Source organism: Xenopus laevis, chromosome 2L, assembly GCF_017654675.1.
Source record: "Xenopus laevis strain J_2021 chromosome 2L, Xenopus_laevis_v10.1, whole genome shotgun sequence".
Lineage (NCBI taxonomy): Eukaryota > Metazoa > Chordata > Amphibia > Anura > Pipidae > Xenopus > Xenopus laevis.
In genome coordinates, this window is record NC_054373.1 from 125,115,623 (window position 1) to 125,141,508 (window position 25,886).

General features: G+C 36.2%; 1 protein-coding gene across 4 annotated transcripts in view; it reads left to right on the forward strand.

Moving 5' to 3' along the window:
• Positions 1–1,349: 1,349 nt before the first annotated feature.
• Positions 1,350–25,886, forward strand: part of nalcn.L (sodium leak channel, non selective L homeolog) — a 155,438-nt gene continuing 130,901 nt past the window's right edge. For 2 of the 4 annotated variants that reach the window (XM_041582403.1, XM_041582405.1), the window contains exons 1-8: positions 1,350–2,071; positions 11,101–11,229; positions 16,809–16,937; positions 17,300–17,482; positions 19,849–19,932; positions 21,799–21,938; positions 23,480–23,608; positions 25,163–25,314. In XM_041582403.1, coding sequence (XP_041438337.1) covers positions 11,218–11,229; positions 16,809–16,937; positions 17,300–17,482; positions 19,849–19,932; positions 21,799–21,938; positions 23,480–23,608; positions 25,163–25,314 — 829 coding nt within the window. In that variant the 5' untranslated portion in view covers positions 1,350–2,071; positions 11,101–11,217. The remainder of the gene's footprint in view (positions 2,072–11,100; positions 11,230–16,808; positions 16,938–17,299; positions 17,483–19,848; positions 19,933–21,798; positions 21,939–23,479; positions 23,609–25,162; positions 25,315–25,886) is intronic. The other 2 variants (XM_018247219.2, XM_041582404.1) reach the window with 2 other exon arrangements.

The following is a 25,886-nucleotide window of genomic DNA, read 5'->3' on the forward strand; positions in this document are numbered from 1 at the left end:
TATATTTGTAATAAAGCTATTTGTGGAAGCTGTGGAACGTCCTGTTGAATTATGTCCTTGACATCTTCAAAAACCGTATTCCAAAATGGAACCACTTTTGCACATTGCCACCACATGTGGAGAACAGTACCCTGATGCCCACACCCCCTCCAGCAAGTAGTGGGATAGGTCCCCGAAAATTTAGCAATTCTAGTCGGTGTTAAGTACCATCTCGTTATTATTTTCGTGTGAGCTTCAATGTGGTTTGTGCAATGCGTCGCTCCTTTTGGGCTATTTATACTCTCATTCCATTGTGCTGGAGTAAATTGCGCTTGCAGGTCTTCCTCCCATTTCTCCATGTAAGACAATTTGCGTGTTTCATCTCTCTGGGTTAACATTTTATAGCAATCAGATAGAATCGCTTTACCTCCCCAATATTTCCCGCAGAGATTAGTTGCTTAGAATTTTCATGAAACTCTGTTTCTACTCAGCAGGGCCTGTTTATATAATATATATCTGGAACGGTCTAAATCCTAAGACGGACGAATGGCTAGTGTCAGAGGGTTGATAGTTGTCACCCCCGCCCTCTATGACGCCATAACGCTATATGGCCCAAGGCAGGATGGACTTTAAGGACTAATGGTCTACTGTGGACAATGGTCACTCATATAGCTTATACTAGGCCATACAAACAAAAGATCATCACTCTGTTACTTAAATTCCAGAGTGTCAGCATAACGCCAGTCTGTCTGATGGGGGCCCCTTACTGCTGAAGTGCTACTCAAATTACTGGAAATACCACAATGGCCTTGGTTAGCCGATAGCTGATTGCGAGGCTGTGGACCGTTGGAGCTAGGCACAGTATGTTACAACATTCCTTTGATAACATGTAAGACTAAGTAAATCATTTAGACATTAATTGTACAAGGAGGAGACAGACTATGTATGGTATTTCCGTGAAACCCTTGTCACACTTATTGTAAAAGCCTTCTGAAAGCTATATAATGCCTGGACCAAGAGGTGTGTCTTTGGTAAGTCCTTGGCTGACATTCTGTGTGTTACTCCAACAGCTTACCCAGACAAAACTGTTATGTTGTATTATGTAAGAATAAATTGCCTGACTATTTCTAAAGGTTTTCCTTTACTGAGTTTTGTCTTACACGAGGTCAAAATGGTACTACTAAAAATACCATCAGGCCAAAGGTGAAAAATGTATCAATGGTCAATTTAAAACAGTTTTCCAGTGTACTGTAGGTAACCCCCTCTCCAGAGCGACTTTAAAAAGACATAAGAAGGTGAGAAATTAAAATTCAATATTAAAAAAAAAAACAGTCACAAACAGGAAGCAATTGAAAAAATGTCTTTATTTCTGGTGAACAATCTGAAAACAACTGAACTGAATAAAAGTGTTGGAATGTGAACTTGTTGATAGACCAGCTTGAAAGGACAATTATATATGATAAGAAATACGTTTTCCAGTAAGAAGTGATTATTGTATCGGCTGCCCGCTATTAAAGGTGCAATTATTTTTTTGCACTTTCACAATCACTAAAACGTCACCCCCTTTTTTAAACCTACCGACATTTTTATCAAACATCTGTTTTTACACAAAATGTGAGTACACAATAGAATAGGATAGTAGTACTTGGAGGCATGTGTACTGGCTATCTCCTTTACCGCATAAGGCAGCAGGGCTTGCATATTTTAACTCAGATGAGGAGCTCGTGAGGAACATGACTGGAGACAGAAGGCAGCATTGTCCCCTTGCTGCTACTCCATGAGTGTACATCCCAGCTGTTTGCTGCTGTGAGACCAGACAAACCAGCAACAGGAAGGAACCTGCAGCAGCATCAGTGACCAGCCTTCTCCATATGCAACGCTGTCAGAGTGCGACTGAGTGTGCTGTGTATTTCACTATCGTGAGGAGGGCTAATCCAGCCCAGCCCTCCTCACACACCGGGAACCTAAAGGGAGGAAGATTCAGCACATCACCATCCTCATCATCAGCCATATACTAAACAAACACTCAGAATGAAATAAGCTAGAGGTGCAGGCAAAACATCCATGCAATGAAGGAAAGCCAGTTCCCTAGGTAGGTTCTTGTTTCTCTGCTGTCGCGTGGTGTGTCCTGCATTGTCCTGATATTCCTCACTCTGTGCTGCTGCTGCTGCTGCTGCCTGTGATTCTCCTGCTCTTTCCATACGATGCTGACTGGAAAAGTGGGGCCTGCCCGTTCTTTTCACTATGTGGTAATGCATTACATATGTCAGCAGTTTTTTATTTGACTTCATGTATAATACTGACAAAATGCATGATCCCTTTTTCCATTCTGGTGCTGAATCCATTGGGTCTGATTTCTGGGACATTGGATCATTGGGTTTGGAGCAATGCAAGAATCAGCTTTGGTTTGATTCATTTGCCTCATCTTTTTTTCAGGCACTTTCATTGTCACCTTTATGTTTGTGCACAGCAGTCCTCTTCTCTTTGGTTAAGATGATATGTGTGAGTGCAGCTTATCAGTGAGTGATTCAGGCTCTTCCTCCCTTCCCCCTAATTGGATATGGTTGTCATGGTGACAGTGCTGCCAGCTGCAGCATCCCTGCTTATTAAGGGGAGGAGGTGAGGGAGGGAAATTGAAGAGGCAAGTATATGTTGTCCAGAGCAGAAGATGTACAATAGGGAGGCAGATTTATCAAAGGCTATAGGTTTGCCGGAAATTGCAAATTATTAGCAAGAAAGTATGCCATCCAGAGAAAGGGTTGATGCGGAGAAGCCCAGGCTGGAGTGCCTTATCATTGTGGGGAACTGCACAAACGACTATACAGTGAAAGCAGGAAATGGTGGGGAAAGGGTTTATATGAGAATGCTATATTGCAGGGTAAAATGATTAGTGGGTATTCACAAAACTGGAGTCATTTTGCTCTTGTAATTGTAAGCCCATTCCCTGACTGGTCCATAATAGTATGAGCCTTGAAAACAATGTTCTGAGTAATCGCTACAAGTTCCAGGATTCACCTTTACATTAACTTTTAATATGTTATGGAAGGGCAAAGCAACTTTTCAATTGGTCTTCATTTTTATTCTTTTTTTTTTATAGTTTTTGAATTTATTATTTGCCTTCTTCTTCTGACTCTTTCCAGCTTTCAAATGGGGGTCACTGACCCTTTCAAAAAAACAAATGCTCTGTAAGGCTACAAATGTATTATTAGTGCTACTTTTTATGACTCCTTTTTCTATTCAGAACGATTAATAGCCTAGTCTCTTATTCAATACAGTGCATGGTTGCTAAGGTAATTTGGACCCTAGCAACCAAATTGCTGAAATTGCAAACTGCTGATTAAAAAGCTAAATAACTCAAAAAACACACAAATAATAAAAAATGAAAACCAACTCCAAATTGTCTTAGCACATCACTCTCACGGTAGGATTACACGGACGTTTTTGGCACAATCTGATGAAGTTTTTGGCACAATCTGATGCGCTGCGACAAAACGCATGTGACAAAACGCTTGCGACGGAAATAAGGTAAGAGATAGAAATGTCAGATGAAGTCACAGCATTGATCCGACGCGCCACGGCTGTCGGATGCAGACGCCTAAAACTGAATCCAAGTAAATAATTTATGACTATAAAGGTAGAGCTCCACGAGCATTTTTTCGTCGGATTGACGCCCGCTGTCAAAATGCACCTGACAAGTCGGATGGAGTCGCACGTGTGAAGATATAATTGGACTGAATGAAAAGTCGGAGGTAATAACTACATTACATCCGACGCAACACGACTGTCGGATGTGGACGCAACATGACTGTTGGATGTGGATCTGTCGGACCGTGTTAACAACTACAATGACTTTGCATTCAGTCCAATCATATAGTCATGCGTGCGACTCTATTTGACTTGTCACGTGCGTTTTGTCAGCGGGCGTCGATTCGACGTCAAACACTAGTGGAGCTCTACCCTAATACTATATATAAAATACGTGCATATTATTAATAGAATAAATTGATTTCAATATCTATAAAGGCTCTAAATGAAATGTGCAGTTTTAATATGGGGGAAATAATGAGGGCATTTGCATATTCATGTTTCACAGCTCCTCTTATGAATGCGTTCTTTGGAACAGTCATAGTTATGTCATATTGTCCTAGCAACCTTCCTAGGAGCTATTTATCAAATGAAACATGCATATGCCTGGAAAGGCAAGATTTAAACTTCAAGTATTTGTGACAATAGCATGTTGAGACATCTAGATGTCATCTTGTATTCCCTAGATTAGTGAGATACAGTCCCTGAACAAAGGAATGATGCAATTGAAGGGTATGCCTGACCCAAGTTGGACTAAAAGTGCAATACTGTTTCTTTGATGTGGCCTGGGAGTTTCATTAAATGAAATAAAAAGGAAAGCATTTTCTCTTGTACTTTCACAATAATATTTTCCTTACCTTCAAAGGGCTTGTATACATGCAGCGACAGGCACCCCATTAGCTGCACCCAGTATGAGGCAGACAAGTGGTTGGTAAATAGAATATAATATAACCAGAAAAGTAATCGAAAGATATATGCATATACCTACCAATTTCAGTGAAAATCTAAAAAAAAATTAGCTGTTGGATGTACACTTGATACATTTGTAGTCTTATTAGTTTTTCTAGAAGGGGTCAATGACCCCCATTTGAAAGCTGAAAAGAGCCAGTAGAAGAAGGCAAATAATTCATAAACTATAAAAAAGAAATAATGGAGACCAATTGAAAAGTTGCTTAGAATAGGCCATTCTATAACATACTAAACATCAACTTAAATGTGAACCATCCCTTTAAAGGGATGCTATCATGGTAAAACATGTTTTTTTCATCAGTTAATAGAAACCTTGAATGACTGGCAGGCACCATTCCGGAACACCAAAAAATCTATTAATTGGTAGAATCGAGGAGTCCAAAAAAAATTTTGTAAAATAATACAAAAGTATTTATTTACTTATTGTATAAAAAATAAAAGCCTGACGCGTTTCGTGTCCCCAAAGGACACTTAATTAAAGGCTTAATCATCAGTTAATAGTGCTGCTCCACTGAAATCTGTTTTTCAAAAGAGCAAACTGATTTTTTTATTTTTAATTTTGAAATCTGACGTGGGGCTAGACATATTGTCAGTTTCCCAGGAGCCCCCAGTCATGTGACTTGTGTTCTGAAAAACTTCAGTCTCTCTTCACTGCTGGACTGCAAGTTTGAGTGACATCACCTCCTACCCCCCCTCAGCAGCTTAACAACAGAACAATGGGAAGGTAACCAGATAGCAGCTCCCTGGTAGATATAAGAACAGAACTCAATAGTAAAAATCCAGGTCCCATTGCAACACCTTCAGTTACACTGAGTAGGAGAAACAATAGCTTGCCTTAAAGCAGTTCCAAGTGCTGTCTCTTTCTGAAAGCACATGACCAGGTAAAATGACCTGAGATGGCTGCCTACACACTAATATTACAACTAAAAAGATACACTGGTTGGATTAGGAATTCAATTTTACATGGTAGAGTGACTTATTTGCAGTGTAAACAATGTAATATAGAAATAAAAACGACACCATAACATTTTTGACAGAATCCCTTTAAGTAATGTTAAGTAGAATTAACACTTGTTGACACAGATAATGATATGTTAGAATGTATCAAAGTATAGAATTTTATAGCAGTTAAGTGCCCTTTACAAGAAAAGGCTAATTTACTGGGGAGTGCCAAAATGTCAGGTATCCCGCAGTGAAGTAAATTGCCAAGTTGTTCCCCTGGGCCAGTGCTTGTGCACAGTATCCTAAAAATAGTTACTATATTTTGCATGATTAACCTAAGCCTGCACAAGGAATCCCTGAGAATAAATGTAAGATGTTTACATATCGCAAATTAGTGATAGGACTCTTTTGAAATAACATGAGAAGGTAGTAGACGTAACAAGACTTAAAAATGGTTAATTGTTGATTACATTTACTTGATCAATCATACTGCATAATTTGTACAATTACGCTTGTTGTAATTTCCCAAGCTATTTTTCTTTGATTATTTACACATTGTTTTTTTGGAGGAAAACACTTTTTCCAGAGCCCCTCAAAATATTTCAGAATGTAAGTCTATCCTATCCTGCACAAAACTACTAGTAGTATACTGTATATATTTTGTAAAACATAATGCAATACATACAGTCTGAAGTATTCATCTGATATCTCACAAGTAAAGGGGTGCAATTCTTTGCTCTCTATCCTAGCAGCACAGTTGCACATCAGGGCATAATATGTGGACATTGTGGAGCACAGTACAAAGTGAAACACAGGTTGCCTTGCTCCCTTTTTTTTGGACTCTTCACATTTATTCACATTTTGAAAATGCATCCAGTATGATATAATTTCCATTTAAGTTCCAGTGCATAGTGGAATCAATTATCTAATTTATGTTTTGTAATCCTCTACTTCAGAGATTACAGGGGCCATATATCCAAGAAGCAAGTGCTAATGCACTATCTAGTATAAAATTATGCCCTTAGTGCTCATTTACCCAAAAATCCAGCGTGGAGTGCAGAATGCAGCTCTGGCGGGCACAAGGCAGCTCTTTTGTTAGCACCTGCCTGCGACCATCCTGCTTTTGTAAGCCAAACAGATAAAATAAAGGGCAAAGGGGACAGAATCATTTTTATAGAGTTCATTATCTTTACATAATACACAAGAGCCATGAATATCCTGTAAATTTTATCCTTGTAATTAGAGCTTAGTGATGTCATTTCTGTCACATGGCTCACTGAAACTTTGTATTATAAAAAATAAAGTACCCCCTGTTGCAAAATATGAGGATATTAGAAGTCACCCCTGAGTTCCATGACCTGTATTTTATATGGTCCATGGAACTCCTCGGTAACTTATAATATCCTTATATTTTACAAGAGGGGGTACTTTATTCACTATACAAACTCAACAGTAACTAAAAAAGCATATATATGATAAATGTATGAATATATACATTATTTATACACAGAGAGTGAACAGAATACATTTTGGCATACATCCTTTTTAATTTCCTGCCATTGAAAAGAGGTGTATATACTGTAGGCTAGTACTTTGTATTCAAATACTAGACAGTTGCAATTTCTTTTTTTCTATTTTCAAGTCATGCACAAAGGTACAGCGTAGTATATGATTTACACTATGATTTACTCTCTTCTCTATGCCACTATTTTTACATGTAAAACAAAGCTGCAATCACTGGCCTGTGCAAAAAACTTTGTGATACAAATGGAAGATGCCAAACACATTGGCTTCACCTAGAAAAGGGGTCTTTCCTTGACCCTAATGTAAATGGGATATTTCCTGAAAAATATACCATTTACATTAAAGGTCAAGGAAGGACCCATTTTCTACACCAGTCACTTGACTGGTGGTTTCTTTTAAGACTAATAACAGGCTCCTTTGCAAGTTTTAAGCCATTCTCTGCAGGCTGATGACTACAAAGAACATTCCCAATTAGGAGCACCATGAGCCTTACAGTGTTATTGGTGGATCAAGCATGATTTATATTGACAGGTTAATTTTTGGACTAGACAAGAGAATAACCGGACCTTGAAAGTAAGATATCTAGGAGAAAGCAAAAACCTGCACACAGACAGACCATTATAAAACCTGTCAGAATCCTGGCACAGGAATATGACAATACATTCATATCTTAATATTTTTTTTATTACTTTACTTTATTATGTTACCCTCATTCAAGGGAAATAATAAAAAAAAAACATTTTTTTGGTACCTTTAAACTTTTATTTTCCAATGCAAAAGTGTCCCTTTAACAGAAAGCCTCACAATGCATGGAACTGAATCTTTATGAACCATTACTAATCACATACATTATATGAGTCATGAAAACCTGCTTTCTCATTATGATAAGTGACACTGTAATTGCTGTTCCAGTAACATTATTAGAGGGCTTTCAGTGTTGATTATATATTTTTCCCAATAACAACATGATAACCAAATGAGTGCAATTTTATGCAGATTAACAGCTTGATGAACATCTGTAGTTGTAAATAGTACTAGAGTTGTGGCACAACACAAACTACAGTTAAAAAACTTAACTCAACATTATTGATTGGTAGGGATACGCTGAATACATAATTTTTGGATTTAGCCAAATACTAAACCTTCCACAAAAGATTTAGCCAAATACAAAACTTAGGGGCAGATTTATCAAGGGTCGAATTCAAAATGACAATTTTAAATTCAAACTTCCAGAATATTTATTGTAACTCGACTAGGGAATAGTCCAAATTCGATTTGAGCTTAAAAAAAATTCTAATTTAGAAATTTATCATGTAGGGTCCCTTTAAGAATTCAAATTCAACTATTCACCATCTAAAACCTGCCAAATTATCATTTTAGCCGATGGCAGCCCCCCTACAATCAATCTGGAGTCATTTGGTGGAGTTTTGGGAAAAAAATGTTATAGGTTGATCCTATTTACCCGAAATAAAAACATTAAACATTTTTAATAAATTTTGATTGGTCATTTTGGTTTCGAAATTTCGAGTTTATGGGAGTTTTTATAAACTCCCATAAACTCTAAATGCGACCCTTGATAAATATGCCCCTTAATTAATATATGAATTAATATATGAATATACAATATACAAACTATAATTTGTATATTGAAATCTGAGAAAATGTTAATTTGAATCATTTGGGGAAAAAAATTACATTTATTTTTCCAGAGTTTTAGGGGGTTATTTACTTAAACCCAATTTTATCTCATTATTTAAAAAAAAAAACACGACCAAACTCTCATACCTGATTTGACCTTATTTATTATTTAAAAAGCTTGAATTAATTGGTTTGGGGGAAAACACAAAAACGATCGGAATTTCGGGCTAAACCCAACTTCCAATTAGGATAGGGACCTACTTATACACAACCTAGTCAGGTTTGAGATGGCAGATTTATGGATTCGGGCTCAGTGCTCAGCGTCAAGGAGGCAAAAGGATAACTGCTTGGTCATTTTTAAAGATTTGAAGTGGCAGATGAGTTTGGTAATGAAAAACAAAAAACAAACAACATTAAACAAAAACAAATTTCAATATGTTTTAAAAATCCAGTGAAAGACACTGCAGACAGGGGAAAGTAGTAATTCAGAATACGGAAGTCTTTGTCCATCCTAAGCATATAACCTGCAACTACTGTGTTATGCCAATTTTTTAAAGACCTGCACAGTTTGTCTTTCTTTTCATTTCATCTATATTTAAAGTGGGCTAGGGTACTGCCAAAATGCAGAAAGCAATATACAGGTACATATACACAATATAAATATTACAGGACCCTAGAGTAAAAATATTGTAGGGAACAATATTGAAAGTTAAATCTAGGGCCATATGAGAAAACAAGAACACAGCAAAAAAAAAAAGTCCACTCCTACTATTGCTTACTTTTCATGTGTCACAGACCTGAAACTAATAATTTAATATTATTGGAAATCTTTTCTAAAATAGATTTTAAAAAAAGTACATTTCTTGGTCACAGTAAAAACCTTACGGGGCATATTTATCAAGGGTCGAATTTATAAAAACTTCTATTAACTCCCATAAACTCGAAATTTGGGTCCCCCGTAGGTTAAAACACCAATTCGGCAGGTTTTAGATGGCGAATAGTCGAATTTGAATTCTTAAAGGGACAGTACATGATACATTTCAAATTTTTTTTAAACTCAAATTGAATTTGGACTATTCCTTAGTCGAAGTACACTAAAATAAACTCAGGGGGTCTGATCCATGACTATTCACACATTCCCATTAAGCAGCAAATGTTCATATGGAGCGTGAAGACCAAACATTAAGCATATTAATATTAATAATGTTTAGGGGTAAGCACACCACTTGTTTAAAATTACAGTAATATTATCCACTTATAACCCCCAGTTCATCCATCTGCAATTTGCCCTGTCAGCCATTTCTTTCATTTTTCAATTTTAACTATTGCCTCTACTTCAACAGTTCTGCCCCTTACTTTCATTGATGACTTGTAAAGAGATCCTTTTGATATCCATTTCTTAGGCTAGTGCTGCAAGGAGCTGAAATCGGCCTACCCCCCCTATACACGAATTAGCTTCCAAAATGGCAACCCTTGCCATTTTCCACAGTGCAGCCTTCTCTGCCATTCCCAACCCTCTGCAGACCTGTCTCTTTCATTTTCACATTACAGCTATTGCTGTCCCAAAGTTCTACATGTCGAAGTTCCCCATGTTTATTCATGTGCAGAGATCTTGCATTCAGATGTTCACTGATATGGTGCAGGGGATAAACTAATGATGCCAGTAATTCCAGCAATTTAAAGGTGAGTCAGGACACCTTCAAGGTCAAAATCAATACCTGGGCTGATCATCTAATCTGGGAGGTTCTTTTTATTACTTCCTAGTACTTAAGTCTACATAATATAGTAAGCTGTTATATAAGCACATGGGTATATCCATACAGGCCTTGATTTGTGGGAAGGCCACAAAGGCTTGGGCCTAGAACCGCAGGATTTTAGGGGTGTCATACTGCCCAGCCACGCCCACTTTGGTTCCTAAGCACTGGGGAAAAAGAGATTTATTAGTTCTCCAAATTTCACATGTGGCAATCTTCAGTGCTCTTGACCTGATGATGGAATTTTGCTAGTCTCAAGAGGAGTGGGATGGTGACAATGAGCAGCGGCGGGCCTAAGGGCACCGGATGTGTAAATTCAACCATGTCTCCATATACTTAGTACAATTCTTCATTAAAGGTTAGTGATATAGTGGACTTTTAAGTAAGCACTTTAAGGAGTTATGCCACTTTAGTGATTTCTTATTTAATTACTTCTCTCTGAAGGGAAATACAAATTATTTGCATAGCTCATAGTTTTGCATACCATCCTATCTGTTGCTGATGAAATTTTATATAGGATGGAAGGCATACTATATTCTCGATCATGTTAAGGTCTTTACAGTTATGCTATCCAAAGGTGTTCTTCAGCTTCTTTAAGGTTTTTTTGTTTGCTGGGTTCTTCCATGATTTTGGGTGGGTGGGTGGGAACATTGAAAGTGGAGGCCAGTAGCACTTTGTGACCACTGCCCACTCCATACCTTCATGTCAGCTGCAGAGCATGGAATTGAGTTGGCTGCCCCTTCTGTAACCTTCCGGCATCACAACAAAGCAACGCAGAAACAAGGCACAAAGAGCAGAAGGACAAACCTAGCAGGAGAGGATATAGATGAACAAAATGGTATGTGGTGCCGTATTTATGTATGTAAAGTGACTTTATTTGCTTCTTGCATTTGGTGCAATTATTTTGTATTCTTCTGGCTTGTCTGCTGCACGTTATTTAAAATTTGACAATATTTCAATATTTGGTCCTTATATATGGTACACTACAGTCTGCTTTTGTCTAGTCTTGTAAAACTTGTGGCTGAAAGTTTAATGCTTGCTATACAATGTTAATTTTGAATTTACATTTATCGCTTGACGAAATTAAGGGCGGTGCCACATGTGCTATTTTGTCTTCACAATGTGCCAACAAAACACAAATTGTCTCATATCGATTCCCATTTCCATTACCCTGTGTGATATATTGTCATACATAGGAATCAAAGTGCTTTGGCATGTGTCAGAGACTACAGTCATTCTTGTTCATAATTGGCAGAGAAATTTCAATGATGAAAAGGAAAGTGATTGAAGACAATTTGTGGAGTTTTGCCACTGTGTTTTCCTGATAAAAAAACACAGATAAAGCACCACCTGTGCATTTTCCTAAGCAGCAAAAACAAGCAACCAAATAATTAACAAGGTAGTCTATGCAAATTATTCTTGCGCCAAGTGCTATTTACACTGACAACAGTTTAAAGCTGAAAGGTTTTATCAACTTGGTAAAGCAAATTTCCATATCAAACTAGATTATCATTTTTTTTTAAATGTTGAAATGTTATAAAAATGTTACTTTATTAGAAAAATATATTATTTTATCCAACAAAAGTGAGGGGTATAGTGGTTTAAAGTATTTAGGTTTAACTGCGAAACTTATATAAGTTAATTTGTCTTCATATAATAAATACCCTTTATTCTATTTATAATAATACATATAATCTATTCATACATTTTTATTCTATTGTTAATGCTGTTTTAAAAAAAAAAAATACATTTATCACATTCTTTCCTTACAGTAAAAATGCTGAATGTTGATTCTTTGACTATATGTTTTGTTATATATATTAATATTTCTCCTCCTTTTACTCAAGATTTTAAAAACTGGTGATGTATCATTCTCTTTTTTTTTCTTTCTTGATCATTTTGTAAACCATTGTTGAAAATGAGAGCTCGCCATTCGCAATTCTGTAAACATGGTGCTTCTACTTTGGTGTTCCTCAGTCTATTCAATGTCTGCATGGCCTTAATATATGCAGATTTTTTCTACCTTTGATATGGGCGGGTCATATAGGCGTACTGAAATGTTATAGTTTTATTTATATTTATTAAAATCTTTTTATCTGTACATGAATGTCTTGTTCAGTTTTGGTTAAAGGATAAAGTTCATATATTATGCATATTATGTACAGCAAACCCATTATTACAATTACATTGGTATGGAAGAAATCCTAAATTGCGCACTACAACAAAGTCCAGTTTCATATAATTTCCTGAGTCAGAGCTTTTCAACCAAGTACAGTAGATGTAAAATTACAAGTTTGTTAAATGGACATATTATTTCCAACAGCTGACGCATATTGCATTTCATGTATCCCAACCATAATCATTATACTATAAGGCTGCATTTTAATTAAATAGTAATGCATTTCAATTATATTTAACGCAAACACTGTATAGGAAAATGTTTCTGAAGTTGAATTTACATAATATAAAATATATGTGAGTTAACACTAGCTATCAATAGGATATACACTCCTAATTAGGGATGGGCGAATTTTTTCGCCTTGTTTCGCAGCGGAAATGACGCCCATAGACTTGTATGGCGGTGTGCATCAAAAAAAAATGTGCGTCAAAAAAAATTTCGCTGCGCAACAAAAAATTTCTGACGCCCATAGACTTTAATGGGGGTCTGTGACAATTTTGGCGAAACAAAACGGCTCAGATTCGCCCATCCCTACTCCTAATCAAAAACTGCTAGGATGGACAAACCAAAGTAGGTTTTTTTTTTAAGGCGGACTTTTGTCATAATGCATTATAATAGTCAATGGGTGTTTTTTCTTATGGTGACTTTTTTGTCCAAATGCATTAAAGTCAATGGGTGTTTTTTCTTATCGGTGGTTTTCTCTGCAAATTTTTCAGCTGTCAATTTTCACGAAAAAAATGTGCACATGCCAAATTCAGTATTTCTGTACTCCTTGAATGCAATGTTATTGTTTTCATATTGCATAATGTAGAATTTTTGTATTTAAAAACCAATGTTTTCTACTTCGCATTGTTCCTTTTGCGTTAAATAAAGTGAAAGCAACCATAAAGCATTTGGTATTCACATGCCTCATGTGGCACCCATAACATTGTCTTAAAGCCAAAATGAGAGGTTTCAACATTACTAAAGGAATTAAGTATTGAAAACTATTATTTGCAGCTTTTACTGCGAGAAGTGAAATTTTTAATTTTTTTCCCCAAAGCTCTAAAAACAGTAAGCCTGATAACTGTGATTGTGACAAAAAAAAAAAAATTATATATATATATATATATATATATATATATATATATATGTAGCGATATAGTAAACTGACACTACTGTGGTCAGTTTTAGCTACTTTCCATGTGGTGTGAAACCACAAATGAGACCCTCTTTACTCAGGGGTAAGCCCTCGCTGCGGGGTGGAGGCAGGGTGTAGTGGAACTGTAACTGTGTGCCAATGCACAAGAATTGGGTGCCAGAGGATCTTTTATGCTTAACCAAGTATAGTATTTATTTACAATAGCACAGATCCACAATGGAACATAGAGAACATTTAGTACAAAGGCAGCATATACTCAAAGTACCAGTACAGGCTTTATCCCTACAGGCCACGGACACATCAGCAGAGAGGTAGGCAGTTGGAGAGGAGGTATTGCCCAGTTTTCAGGATCTCTTTAAGTGGCATCTAGGGGAATTCCTATCATCCCTAGTCTCAACACTTTGTCCCTACTCTGGGTCAGTAATACCCTGGTATTTTAATCCCTCTAATATCCTCATCGGAGCCTTGAGCTGCTCAACTATATAGCCTCTCTATCACTCCTAGAGTGATCTATAAAAGAGTATGCTGTCACTTTACTAGGGCCATTGCTCCTAGGATCAAACTACCCATTCCCTTCCAGCCTGCTTGGTTGGGCTAAAGTAATGGACCCAATCCGCATGGTTCCCAAGACCTTTATACTATGACACAGTGCCATCTAGCGTACAATATGAGAACTACAGGGGTTACATAAGCACAAAGGTCCCCATTAGGACCCATTTAGGCATCCATATTACTAGGGATGTGCCTGTCAATAATATGTGAGGGTGTCTAAATTTTCACATCCCTACATATCGTGCCTGGGTGCAATAGCCAGAAAATACTGTATAATATAGACACAGTGTCAGACTGGGATGCCAGGGGCCCACCAGAAAGCCTTAGACCGTGGGCCCATTTTCCAAACTATTACTCCTCCTCTCCTTACTCAACCTATTAATTCTCCTAGTCTTTTATATCTACTTATATTCTTCTTATATCTACTATATTCTTTCATTTCCCCATTTTTCCCCATAAAGAAATATGGAATGACCATGAAATAAGCAAAATGGTTAAAAGCATAAGGGCCCACTGACATCTGGGTCCACCGGGAGTTTTCCTGGTATCCCTATGGGCCAGTCCGACACTGTATAGACAGAGGATCGCACTCACAGGACTTAATGCAAAAATTATTGTGTTTATTAGAGCAGAAAGATAACATTTCAGCTAGCACTCTTAGCCTTTATCAAAAACTTTGATAAAGGCTAAGAGTGCTAGCTGAAATGTTAGCTTTCTGCTCTAATAAACACAAGAATTTTTGCAGATGGTGCGGCTGGGAGCATGACGGGGAACTCATGAGTCGGAGCGTGTTTGTGCCTCCTCATGGGCCCCTCAGCACTGTGGGCCCCTAAGCTATTGCCTAGTTTAGCCTAGGCATTAATGAGCCCCTGTCTGTCTCTCTACATGGGGTTTTTTGAAAGTCAGTTAGCTACAGTATATACAATGTAGACAGAGGATGGCACTCACAGGACTTCGCGCATGGAAAATTGCCTACAGTTTCTTACCGGGTGCGTGCAGTCCTAGAGATAGGTTCAAGGGAAGTGCGCGAATGTGTGCTTGTGCACGGGGGGGGGCGGAGCATAAAAACTGTAGCCGGCCTAGGGGTGCCGGAAATACAAATCCAACCCTGTCATGCCCTCTGTCTGAGCTCTGCATGGAGTCGGGGGGAAGGGTGGGGCTGCAGGCGGGGCAGCGAGCAGGGCTGGAGGGGGCCAGGAGAAAGGGGTAGCCTAGGGGCCTAACATACTGTTAATGGAGACAGATGCTAAGAGTAGGATACTTGAAACTTGGTTATTTGATAAACGATACAGAAATTTTAACTTGTTACATTTAGAGAGTTCTTATTTCCATGTCATGATTCTTATATTTTTGTAATAGTTATCATATAAACTCTGAATTTAGTAGATCAAACTAATGTCTGTTTTAGTTGTACAGTAACGTGTCTGCCAGTGAAAGCCTTTAGAGATCATTACTAATCAGCATTAATCAAATTACTTCCATTAGTAGGCTTTGTGGCAGTAATCTGCAACTAGGGACACACCCTCTGGAAACCTACCCCTGGTCCAATGCACATGTTTTTGCTTGGTAATCACCACCATGAATTCTAGAATTGGAACTAACAAGGGCTTACTGTACATAATGTGTGCAGTCCTATGAACTTGTGACTAGATGGACATAAATAGTAATAATGAGACATTATATATTATACTATAGACCAGGTGTCCCCAACCTTTTTAAACCGTGAGCCACATTCAAATGTAAAAAGAGTTGGGGAGCAACACAAGCATGAAAAAGTCCATTGGGGTGCTAAATAAGGGCTGTGATTGGCTATTTGGTAGCCCCTATGTGGAGTGGTAGCCTACAAGAGGCTGTACTTGTCACTATACTTAGGTTTTATGCAATTAAAACTTGTTTTCAAGCTTGGAATTCAAAAATAAGCAACTGCTTTGAGGACCCTGAGAGCAACTTCCAAGGGGTTGAAGAGCAACATGTTGCTCACGAGCTACTGGTTGGGGCTCACTGCTATAGACATTATATATTATACTATATATAAATTATAGTATATGTTTATACAGTTATATTCTTTTGCAGTGATTGATGACATTCAAACTTTAACTAAGTCTATTTAAATAAACCTATAACTCGACTATAACCAATTTATAACCAATTTATCTTTTATCCTATATGCTGTAGTCAACTTAAATTACATCTTATATCCATATCTTGTATAATATATACATATGTAAATTATCTGTACTATTTAAAAAATCTCACTGTTTTAGTTAATTGTGGTGATCCTAATTCAGTCAGTTTGCCCAAAACGTCAACATATTCTTTAAAGGAAAATATACAGTATGTATTAAAGCTGAAAAGTTGTAAATGCAGATGTAACAATTAGTTGTGCTTTAGGTTGTATGTTATTAACATTAATATTTTAATACAATTCAGATAATTGTTGAAATTAAAGTAATGTGTTTGCTGTACATAATACTCTGTTGGTGTTGTCATGTGCATGAGCATGAGCATGTAACTGCAGATACATGACTTGTAATTTCTATTGTAGAAAACCAAAAGTGACAACAGCATGTTGAAGCGAAAGCAAAGCTCAAGAGTGGAAGCACAGCCAGTCACAGACTTTGGCCCTGATGAATCCCTGTCAGACAATGCTGATATCCTGTGGATTAACAAACCAGTAGGTATTGTTTAACAACTTGGATAGAATAATTTTAAGTAAATCTCATTTGACTAGTTTTGGAGCTCTGAAAATTTCCTATGCATTAATGAGTTTGTGAAATAGTTTGAGAAAAAAACACAGTGGAATATTAAATTAATTTTTTTTAAAAAAAGATATACCGTAACAAAATTATTAGTAAGGTTATTGAACTTAAAATGTTTAAGAGAGGATTATAGTTATATACTGTCAACACATACTCACTCTGCAAGGTCATTATGGGTTGGAAATTGATAGTTACTTTTTCACTTTGTTCAGTAAGTTTTGAGATATTCTTGAATTGTGTTTGAGTTTTTTAACCCTGTTGATTTTTTATCTTTTAGTGGGTTCACTCCTTACTGCGTATCTGTGCAATCATTAGTGTAATTTCTGTTTGTATGAACACCCCCAAGACATTTGAACACTATCCACCCCTCCAGTATGTCACGTTTGCACTCGACACCCTACTGATGTTTCTTTACACCGCAGAAATGATTGCAAAAATGCACATAAGAGGCATTGTCAAGGTAATAATACTACTAATAAAGTGACATTATGTCTGTATATTTTTATTTATATAGTGCTACTTATGTATGCAGCACTGTACAGCAGTACAGTACTGTAATAGAACAGTAATAAATATAAATAAATACAAATTACAGTTACATTAAAGTGATACTGACACTAAAAACTACTCAAAATATTAATGTGCATTAAAATCACCTATAGGTCATGCTGATAATTTTCCACTGATAGGCCTGCTTTTGCAAATACAGTAATTATTACTTGAAGTTCCTGAACCTGACTGTTTTGCAAACCTGACTGTCCCTTCTCAGTTAGAGTTTCTAATACTAATAGTCTATCGCTGCAGAAATATGGCAGCCCCTCCATAGAAGATTGTGGGGTGTTAGGTAATGTAAAAGCATTGGGCAAGTATTTTTACAGCAAAATTCTAAGTAGTATGCAAATACAATACTATGATAGATGTAAAAATGATTTCAGTATCTATTTAAGTACTAAGGGTCAGATTTACATATGGTCGAATATCAAGGGTTAATTAACCCTCGATATTCGACTGCCAAATGTAAATCCTTCGACTTCAAATATCGAAGTCGAAGGATTTTTCGCAAATAGTTAGATCGAAGGATTTTAAGCCATCGATCGAACGATTTTTCTTTGACCAAAAAAAGCTTGCAAAGCCTATGGGGACCTTCCCCATAGGCTAACATTGAAGTTCGGTAGGTTTTAGGTGGCGAAGTAGGGGGTCGAAGTTTTTTTTAAAGAGACAGTACTTCGATTATCAAATGGTCAAATATTCGAACGATTTTTAGTTCGAATCGTTAGATTCGAAGTCGAAGGTCGAAGTAGCCAATTTGATGGTCGAAGTAGCCAAAAAAAACATTCGAAATTCGAAGTTTTTTTTATTCTATTCCTTCACTCGAGCAAAGTAAATGTGCCCCTAAGTGTTAAATCATTAATACTTTTTAAATATTTAAAAACCCACAATTTCATCTAGATTCTAAAAATGGCACAAAGGAATTGAATACATGATTTAACCCATGTGGGGCTACCGTATCTAACAATCTAATCCAATCAGTCTCTCTCTGCATGAGTAATTGATTCCAATCACTGCCTCTCCTTGATTCAAGAACCATGTCTATTCCCATAAATCTAGTTGGCAGCCTATGTCCCATTGTTAAAAAATGTTTAGCCAATGGTATATCAAACACTTTGTTAATTGAGGACCTGTGGTTGCCAATTCGTTCACGTTCTGCGTAAAAGGTACAGTACACCATCTTTCATGCAAGAGCATTGACATTGTATAACATGCACATCCACACACGTTATCTATTTGATCACATGTCCATGTGGTTTGATGTATGTTGGCTAGGCTCAGAACACAGTATGTAAATGAATGGGCAACCATAGGTCCTCAACTAAGAAAGCGTTGGAGACAGGTAAATCAGATATACCATTGGCTAAACATTTTTTAGCAAGGAAATTGTCTGTTATTTTTTGAGCAAAATAATAATGAATCTCCATGTTTTAATAAAGTGTAAGCTGAATATAAAATACCGGTACTATCTGGTGTTTTTAATTGCTGAATGACTTTAAATACTGTCAGTAAGCAGTACCTGCCATGCAGAATAATCCCATAATCGCTTGGAAAAGATTCACAGCTTGATTTCAGATATTAATTTAAACTGGAATTTCTAAACTGACATATTTCAAAGAGTACTTATGTTCTAAATGTTCAGAAGTGATTATTTCTGTTTTGCATGGTGAGTGCCCAAATCTGTCATTTATAAAGTTTGTGACTGTGAAGGTTTGTCTATTTTTTACACTTCCAGAACAAAAATTATATACCGTATTATTACTTACCCTATGTATTGGACCTAGTGCAGGGATTATGGTAAATTCGAATTAACATTCTACATATACAGTTGTTGAGTTACACTGGCTGAGAATAAATATTTAATCAATACTGAAAATTAGTGTTTAGATGTAGAATCAAAAGAAATATTGGCCATTTTGTTTTTTCATCTACTTCAGTGATTGGTCCTTTATTGTGTATTTGTCATAATTCTATTCTTAACATACAAAGCCTTTACTGACACTATACCATTCTGTATATGTGCAGGACAATGTAGTGTTATTCTGTTCCACGATAAAAAATACACACATCTGATAACCTTACTGAAGAGGGAACAGTTATTTTCAGTTTCATTGTTTGGCATAATAAGGTTTATGAAGCAACTTAAACTTTGTTGTACCTACGATCATCAACCAAAACATATTCAAAGCACCAGTCATGGGCATTTTAATAATGTATAGTGGTCAGGATTACCTTGATAACAGGTAATTTTTTCTAAAGTTTTATATTTTTTCTTAGGGTGATACTGGCTATGTAAAGGATCGTTGGTGTGTCTTTGATGGATTCATGGTGTTTTGCCTTTGGGTGTCATTAGTGTTGCAGGTAAGGTTTCAATCAAAATAGAACAAAATATGCAATTTTGTTTCACATTTAATCAGTTTCATTTGTTTTTCATCAGTTTATATTAATGATTCCGTATTTACAAATATTTGGTGATTTTATCTAAGAAAATTAAGATAATTAAACAAGTATTCTATACATATAACTTATACTAATTCAGCATTACAATGTTGTTACTTGATTTATGCATGATGTTTAGTCAGAGTTAAAGGAAAGTAGGATGTAAGACAGGGTCCAAAATCACAGTAAGATGAGAGCATCAAAAATGTATTTGCTCCCAATCTAGGAACAATTAAAGCAATTTGTGGAAGGTTGAAATGTAAGGGAACTACAAGGCAAACACAACACAACATTAGTACATGGTATATGATTCCTTATTTTATTTTGAGGATGCATAACTCCAGACTATGACTAGTTTATGGGATTAAAAGGATTAACAATTATTAAAGAAAGGGAATATGGATGCCTGTAGTCTATCTAGGGCAGGCCTATGGTAGGGAATTTTCTGTGGGAGAAAGGTATATAACTATGTAATAAACAGGAGCCATGAATAGCCTGTAAATTATACCCTTATAAATGGTGCTTGGTGATGTTTTTGATTATAATCAGAGCTTAGTGATGTCATTTCTGTCACATGGCTCACTGAAACTTGTGTATTATAAAATAAACTACCCCCTTTTGCAAAATATAAGTCACCTCGGAGTTCCATGACCTGGACGTTACCTTGTGCTTGTAACTCCCCGGTAACATATAATATCCTTAGATTTTACAATAGGGGGTACTTTATTCACTATGTATGTTATAAGAAAATGTGTAGAAAAAGTATTAGCTATAACATAGCTGAGGACTAGGAAATGTTGGTCTAACTGGTAACCATGGGTTATCTATCTTAAGTATATGAAACCATAAACAAACATAGCCTTAACATAATATTGCCAGTATACAACTGATTAGGCAAAAGTACTTTCAACAAAGAATACCACCCAATAAAAGTGGACACCAAAGAAAGAATTAAATTAATTAAATACTAATCTATTTAAAGATGTTCAGGTGTTCTTGATATAATAATGGGCATTTTGCAAAATTTCCCCTTTTGGGCTTTTGTAATAAACATTAACAGGTATCCCTAGAAGTCCAATCAGTCCATTATCATCATATATAAGCAGATGTAAAACCGATTGGGCACCATAGGACTCATTTACTAACATTCTGCAAATGTGCTCCCATGGCAACCAGTTAGTGATTAAATTTGTTCAGTCAGCTGCAAGGAAAATTGTGAAAGTAACATGTTGGTTGCTTACTGCCCAGACCTACATTTAGGAGTTATTTATTAAACTTTATTTTTTTTTTATTGGTCCGGCTTTTTGGGGCAAAAATACCAAATTCCAGCTTTGTTAAATAAAAAATCAGATAAACTTGTAAATTAGTATATAACCCCCTAAGTATGATTCCAATTAAGTAGTAAAACCCATCACACATGTGAAAGAAAAGTGTTAAATGGCCCTGCATGCTACTGTATATTGTATCAGTATATTGCTACAGTATATTGCATCAGTTGTCACATGAACCTTTTGTTATTACAAATTAAGTAATAATTATTTTTTATCCCAACATTGAAAATCTTCCTTTTGGTATTTGTTTTATCTAACAGTATGCTATTCTAGCATCTAAATAGATGATGGCCATCTTTATCTGCTCAAGCTATTTTACAGTCAGTGAAACAACATCATCAATGCAGTGTAGTGGAGAAATTTGCTTTTAAACTTCTTTGTTTTCTACATATTTGACATTTGCTTTAAATTGCTTTTTAAAAAAATCACATCTGAACAAACTCACTCATAACTGCAGGTATTTGAAATCGCCAAAATCGTTGACCAAATGTCCCCATGGGGAATGCTGCGGATCCCACGACCTCTCATAATGATCCGAGCTTTCCGTATATACTTCCGTTTTGAACTTCCAAGAAGTAGGATAACAAATATCTTGAAGTAAGTTCAGATTTCCATGTGGATGTTTTTAGTTGGATGACATAGTCTCATGCTTAAACGCTTTAAAATCATGCAGATAAACTATGCCTTTTATTGCATTATTGGGCAGGCCTGCATTCATTTTCTTGTTACTGGCTTTCACCACAATTTTTTTCATGTTACTATACCTATTCCATGAGTTACATTCTTGCATTGTTCTCAATAAGTTATTGAAAACCAAAGATATTTATTTATTTATTATTGTAAATGTTTTCCTTTGGTTTGCAAAGTATCGCTGCTAGTTGGTCCCTAGCAGCATTGGGTTCTTTTTACACTGTACTATACCTTTTAATAATTTTTTACACTGTCACAGTCTGTGGTTATGCCCCTTACTAGGGATGCACCAAATCCAGGCTAGGCAAAATTGTGCGATGCCCATGTGGTTTTTGCAGATGCAAATTAGGATTCTGATTAGCTTTGGGAGTTAAGATGGCCATAGATGTTGAGATTTTTACAAGATCAGATCCTGATCGTGAGACCACGATCTTCTCAGTACGATCGTACGAATTTACCATCAACTAAAAAGACCAATTTGCCAGGAAAACAAAGGGGAGCTGCCTGCTTGGCCCTGCAAACATAGATAGATTGCACTGGGACCGACAAAGATTTTTTGACCTGGCCGATCAATTTCGTGTCAGATGTCGGCCGAAAAATCGTAAGATGTACGATCGTTCGAATCCCACTAACCGCACGATAATTTCGAAGGATTGGTCGGGCTTCCCTAAAATCGGTTGCTCGGCAAGAGGAATCGTCGCGTCTATGGGGAGCTTTAGCCCAATCCTGGTTGAAAGATTTGGAATTCTGTCAAATCCCAAAATAGTGGTTTCTCTGCATCCCTATGTTTCACACTAGTGTCACACTCTGTTTTTTGTCAGTACTAGCTGGTCAGTTATTTAAGAAAATATTGTTGAAGCCTATCTTCAAATTTGACTGGGTGGCATATTTACACAGGATCCACAAAGGTCATTGTTGCATCTTCTTTTCCATATTAGAATGTTTTTAACAAAAAATATTTGCACATTGGGAAGTGTCTCAAAACCATTAAAACCTTAATTCATACATAATTTATATACAAACCTCCATTTTGTTCAGTCCCCTCAGGTTTACATGAACCTTACATAATGTCCATGCAATTAGTAGGTATCCCAATTGACCCAGCTCATAGTAATCTAAGGGGGCGTGGACATAAAAAGTCATTTCTCTAAATTTATTGCAGTGAAAATTTCTTATCACTTAAATTAATTTTTCTCTCTGTTACCCCTGATCTTAACATACAGTAGCTGTTTGGAACCCAGACTTTATCTTCCCGCTGATTCTGTGATTCACTTATTAATTGGTTACTTACTTTCCAGTTATTCACAATTTTCACCATGTAATCTATGAAACGGCTTTTGCATTGATAACTACAGTGAATTATGTTTGATTCCTCTTCTTTTTCATTTGCTAACTATAATTTATATGTGATTTTTTATGTTAAATTTGCTTGTTCATCTTGTTTTCAGGCGATCAGGAGAGCAAATTTGGAGTGTTTCAATATTTTTATTATTTTTTCTTCTGTTGTATGGGATTCTCGGAGTTCAGATGTTTGGAACATTTACCTTCCATTGTGTTACAAATGACACAGTGCATGGGTAAGTTTAAACACATTAAACTTCCACATATAACAGTAGAGTAGAATTCTATGAATTATATTCACATAATATACTGTATATAATATTCAGCAACAGAGATTTAAAAAGCCTACAACAGCTACATAGGAATGAAAAAAAATACATAGGACTAAGTTATAATGGTTATTACCTAAAATGGCAAAAATCATTGTTTATACATTACACTCATCCTCCCTGCTTAAAAAGGGCAGGGAAAGGTGGGTATAACCATGACAAATCTGATTGTATAGCAACTAGTGTAACACACATAAACATTTAAAATGCTGGAAAGTTGAAATTGAATAAAAGTGTTACTTTTCTAGTAAGACAGTAATATGAAGGCAGCGCACTCCTGGGTATCAAAAATAATCACTTGTCTCCAGGTCCATAGTAAAATCATACACTTTATTTCGACATAGTATTAATCAAATAAACATAGCAGCTGAGGTCTGACGCATTTCGTAATACAAAATATACAAGGTCTCTGAGGAAGTGTTGTATCACGAAACGCGTTTCTGGAGGCAGTGGCTCCGATGGGTCTCCGTCCCCCAGTCCGACACAGACTGCTGAGCTAAATGCTCTGCATTAAGAATGTTGTGCCTATTTTCTCAAGGCATCATAAAAAGAACTCCTTTTCTTACACTATATTACCAAAAGTATCCAACGTTATTCCAAAACCAAGGTTATCAATAATAATCTAGTCCTCTTTTTGGTTTTATAAAAGTCTCTAGCCTTATTGGAAAGCTTTCTTTTAAGTGTTGGAATTTTGTTGATGCCAATTTGTTTCCATACAACAAGAGCATTAGGGATATTGCACATTAATATTTGATAATTAGGCCTGGCTCTAATTTAGCTTTTCAATTTAACTGTCATCATTGCAAACCAATTCTGTACAGACCTGAGTCACTGAGCTTTTTGCAATCCTGTTTGGTATTGAAGATTGCATGTGCTAAAGTGTACACATGGATCTGCAAAGTATGTGGCTTACATTGTTAATTGAACTAGTAAGAAGGGGTGTGTCTGCATACTTGGGAACATAGCATATTACAGGGGTACCCAAATGGTACATCTTGAGTTTGTGATCAGTAGAACATAGCACCCCAAGGTTGCCATAGACAACACCTTGCGGGTTCTTCCCATTGTTCAGATAAAATTACATGTTTACATATATTGTACAACACTATGCAGGTAATGTAATAAACTGTCTTAAGTTATTGTTACTTTTCTAGTATTCCATAGCGAAAAAATCACCAAGTAGCATTCACTGGTTAGCTATTTGAAAACTAACATCTAATTGGTTGCTTTGGGGTTAGTAGTTTTGGGCAAATGTAGGACTTTGTTTTACATTACCCCAACTCTGTTTCTATCAGTGTAATGTGATTTAGTAAATTTCTGGCACCACATGAGTTGGTAGATTTCCTTAGACAATACACTGGTAAAGTTTAGGAGCCATGGTGTGTAACTGCCTCTTTTGTCATTTTTACAGGTTTAATGGTTTGTTTTGAATGTAGTTAACACCTATCTCTTTTTTTTAAGAAATCTTACTTGGAATAATTTAGCCATTCCAGATACTCATTGCTCCCCTGAAGGAGAAGGATATCAGTGTCCTCATGGTTTTAAGTGCGTGGATCTGAAAGAACTTGGACTGAGCAGGCAAGAGCTTGGCTACAGTGGCTTTAATGAAATAGGTCTGTTAAATTGATCCATTCTATTTTACTTCAGTGTATCTAGTTTATATTGAATCTTTTATTTACATTTTTTGATTTTTTTTTTAATATCCTCACTTTTTTCATATGTATAGCTGATTATCCATAACTGCTTTAACTGCTTGAACTTACAGCTAAAAAAAACTTTTCAAAAAACTACACTGCTTAAGTAAACAAGTATGTTTTTTTTTTGATGCTAAGGGACTACATGTTTTTGGCTTTGATGGGTTTGGATCATGTTACCAAATGGTAACCTGTATTAATAGCTCAGCTTTATTAGTATTTTGGAAGTTGCAGACATTTGTTTTAGTTATTATTATCAATCATAAAATGATTGCAATGTATAATCTGCTCTTTTTGTTTCAACGTAAAATATCCTTTCATAATTAAGCAATAGTGTAGAAACTGAAAAAGCAGCATTTTAGAAATCAGATTTGGATCTGGAATGGCTATTAAGTAACAACAATAGTTTAAGTCCTTCATTTGCATGTTTCAGCTTGATAAACTTTCAAATATCATCTTTAATTAGCAAATCTGTTTGAAATTAAACTTAA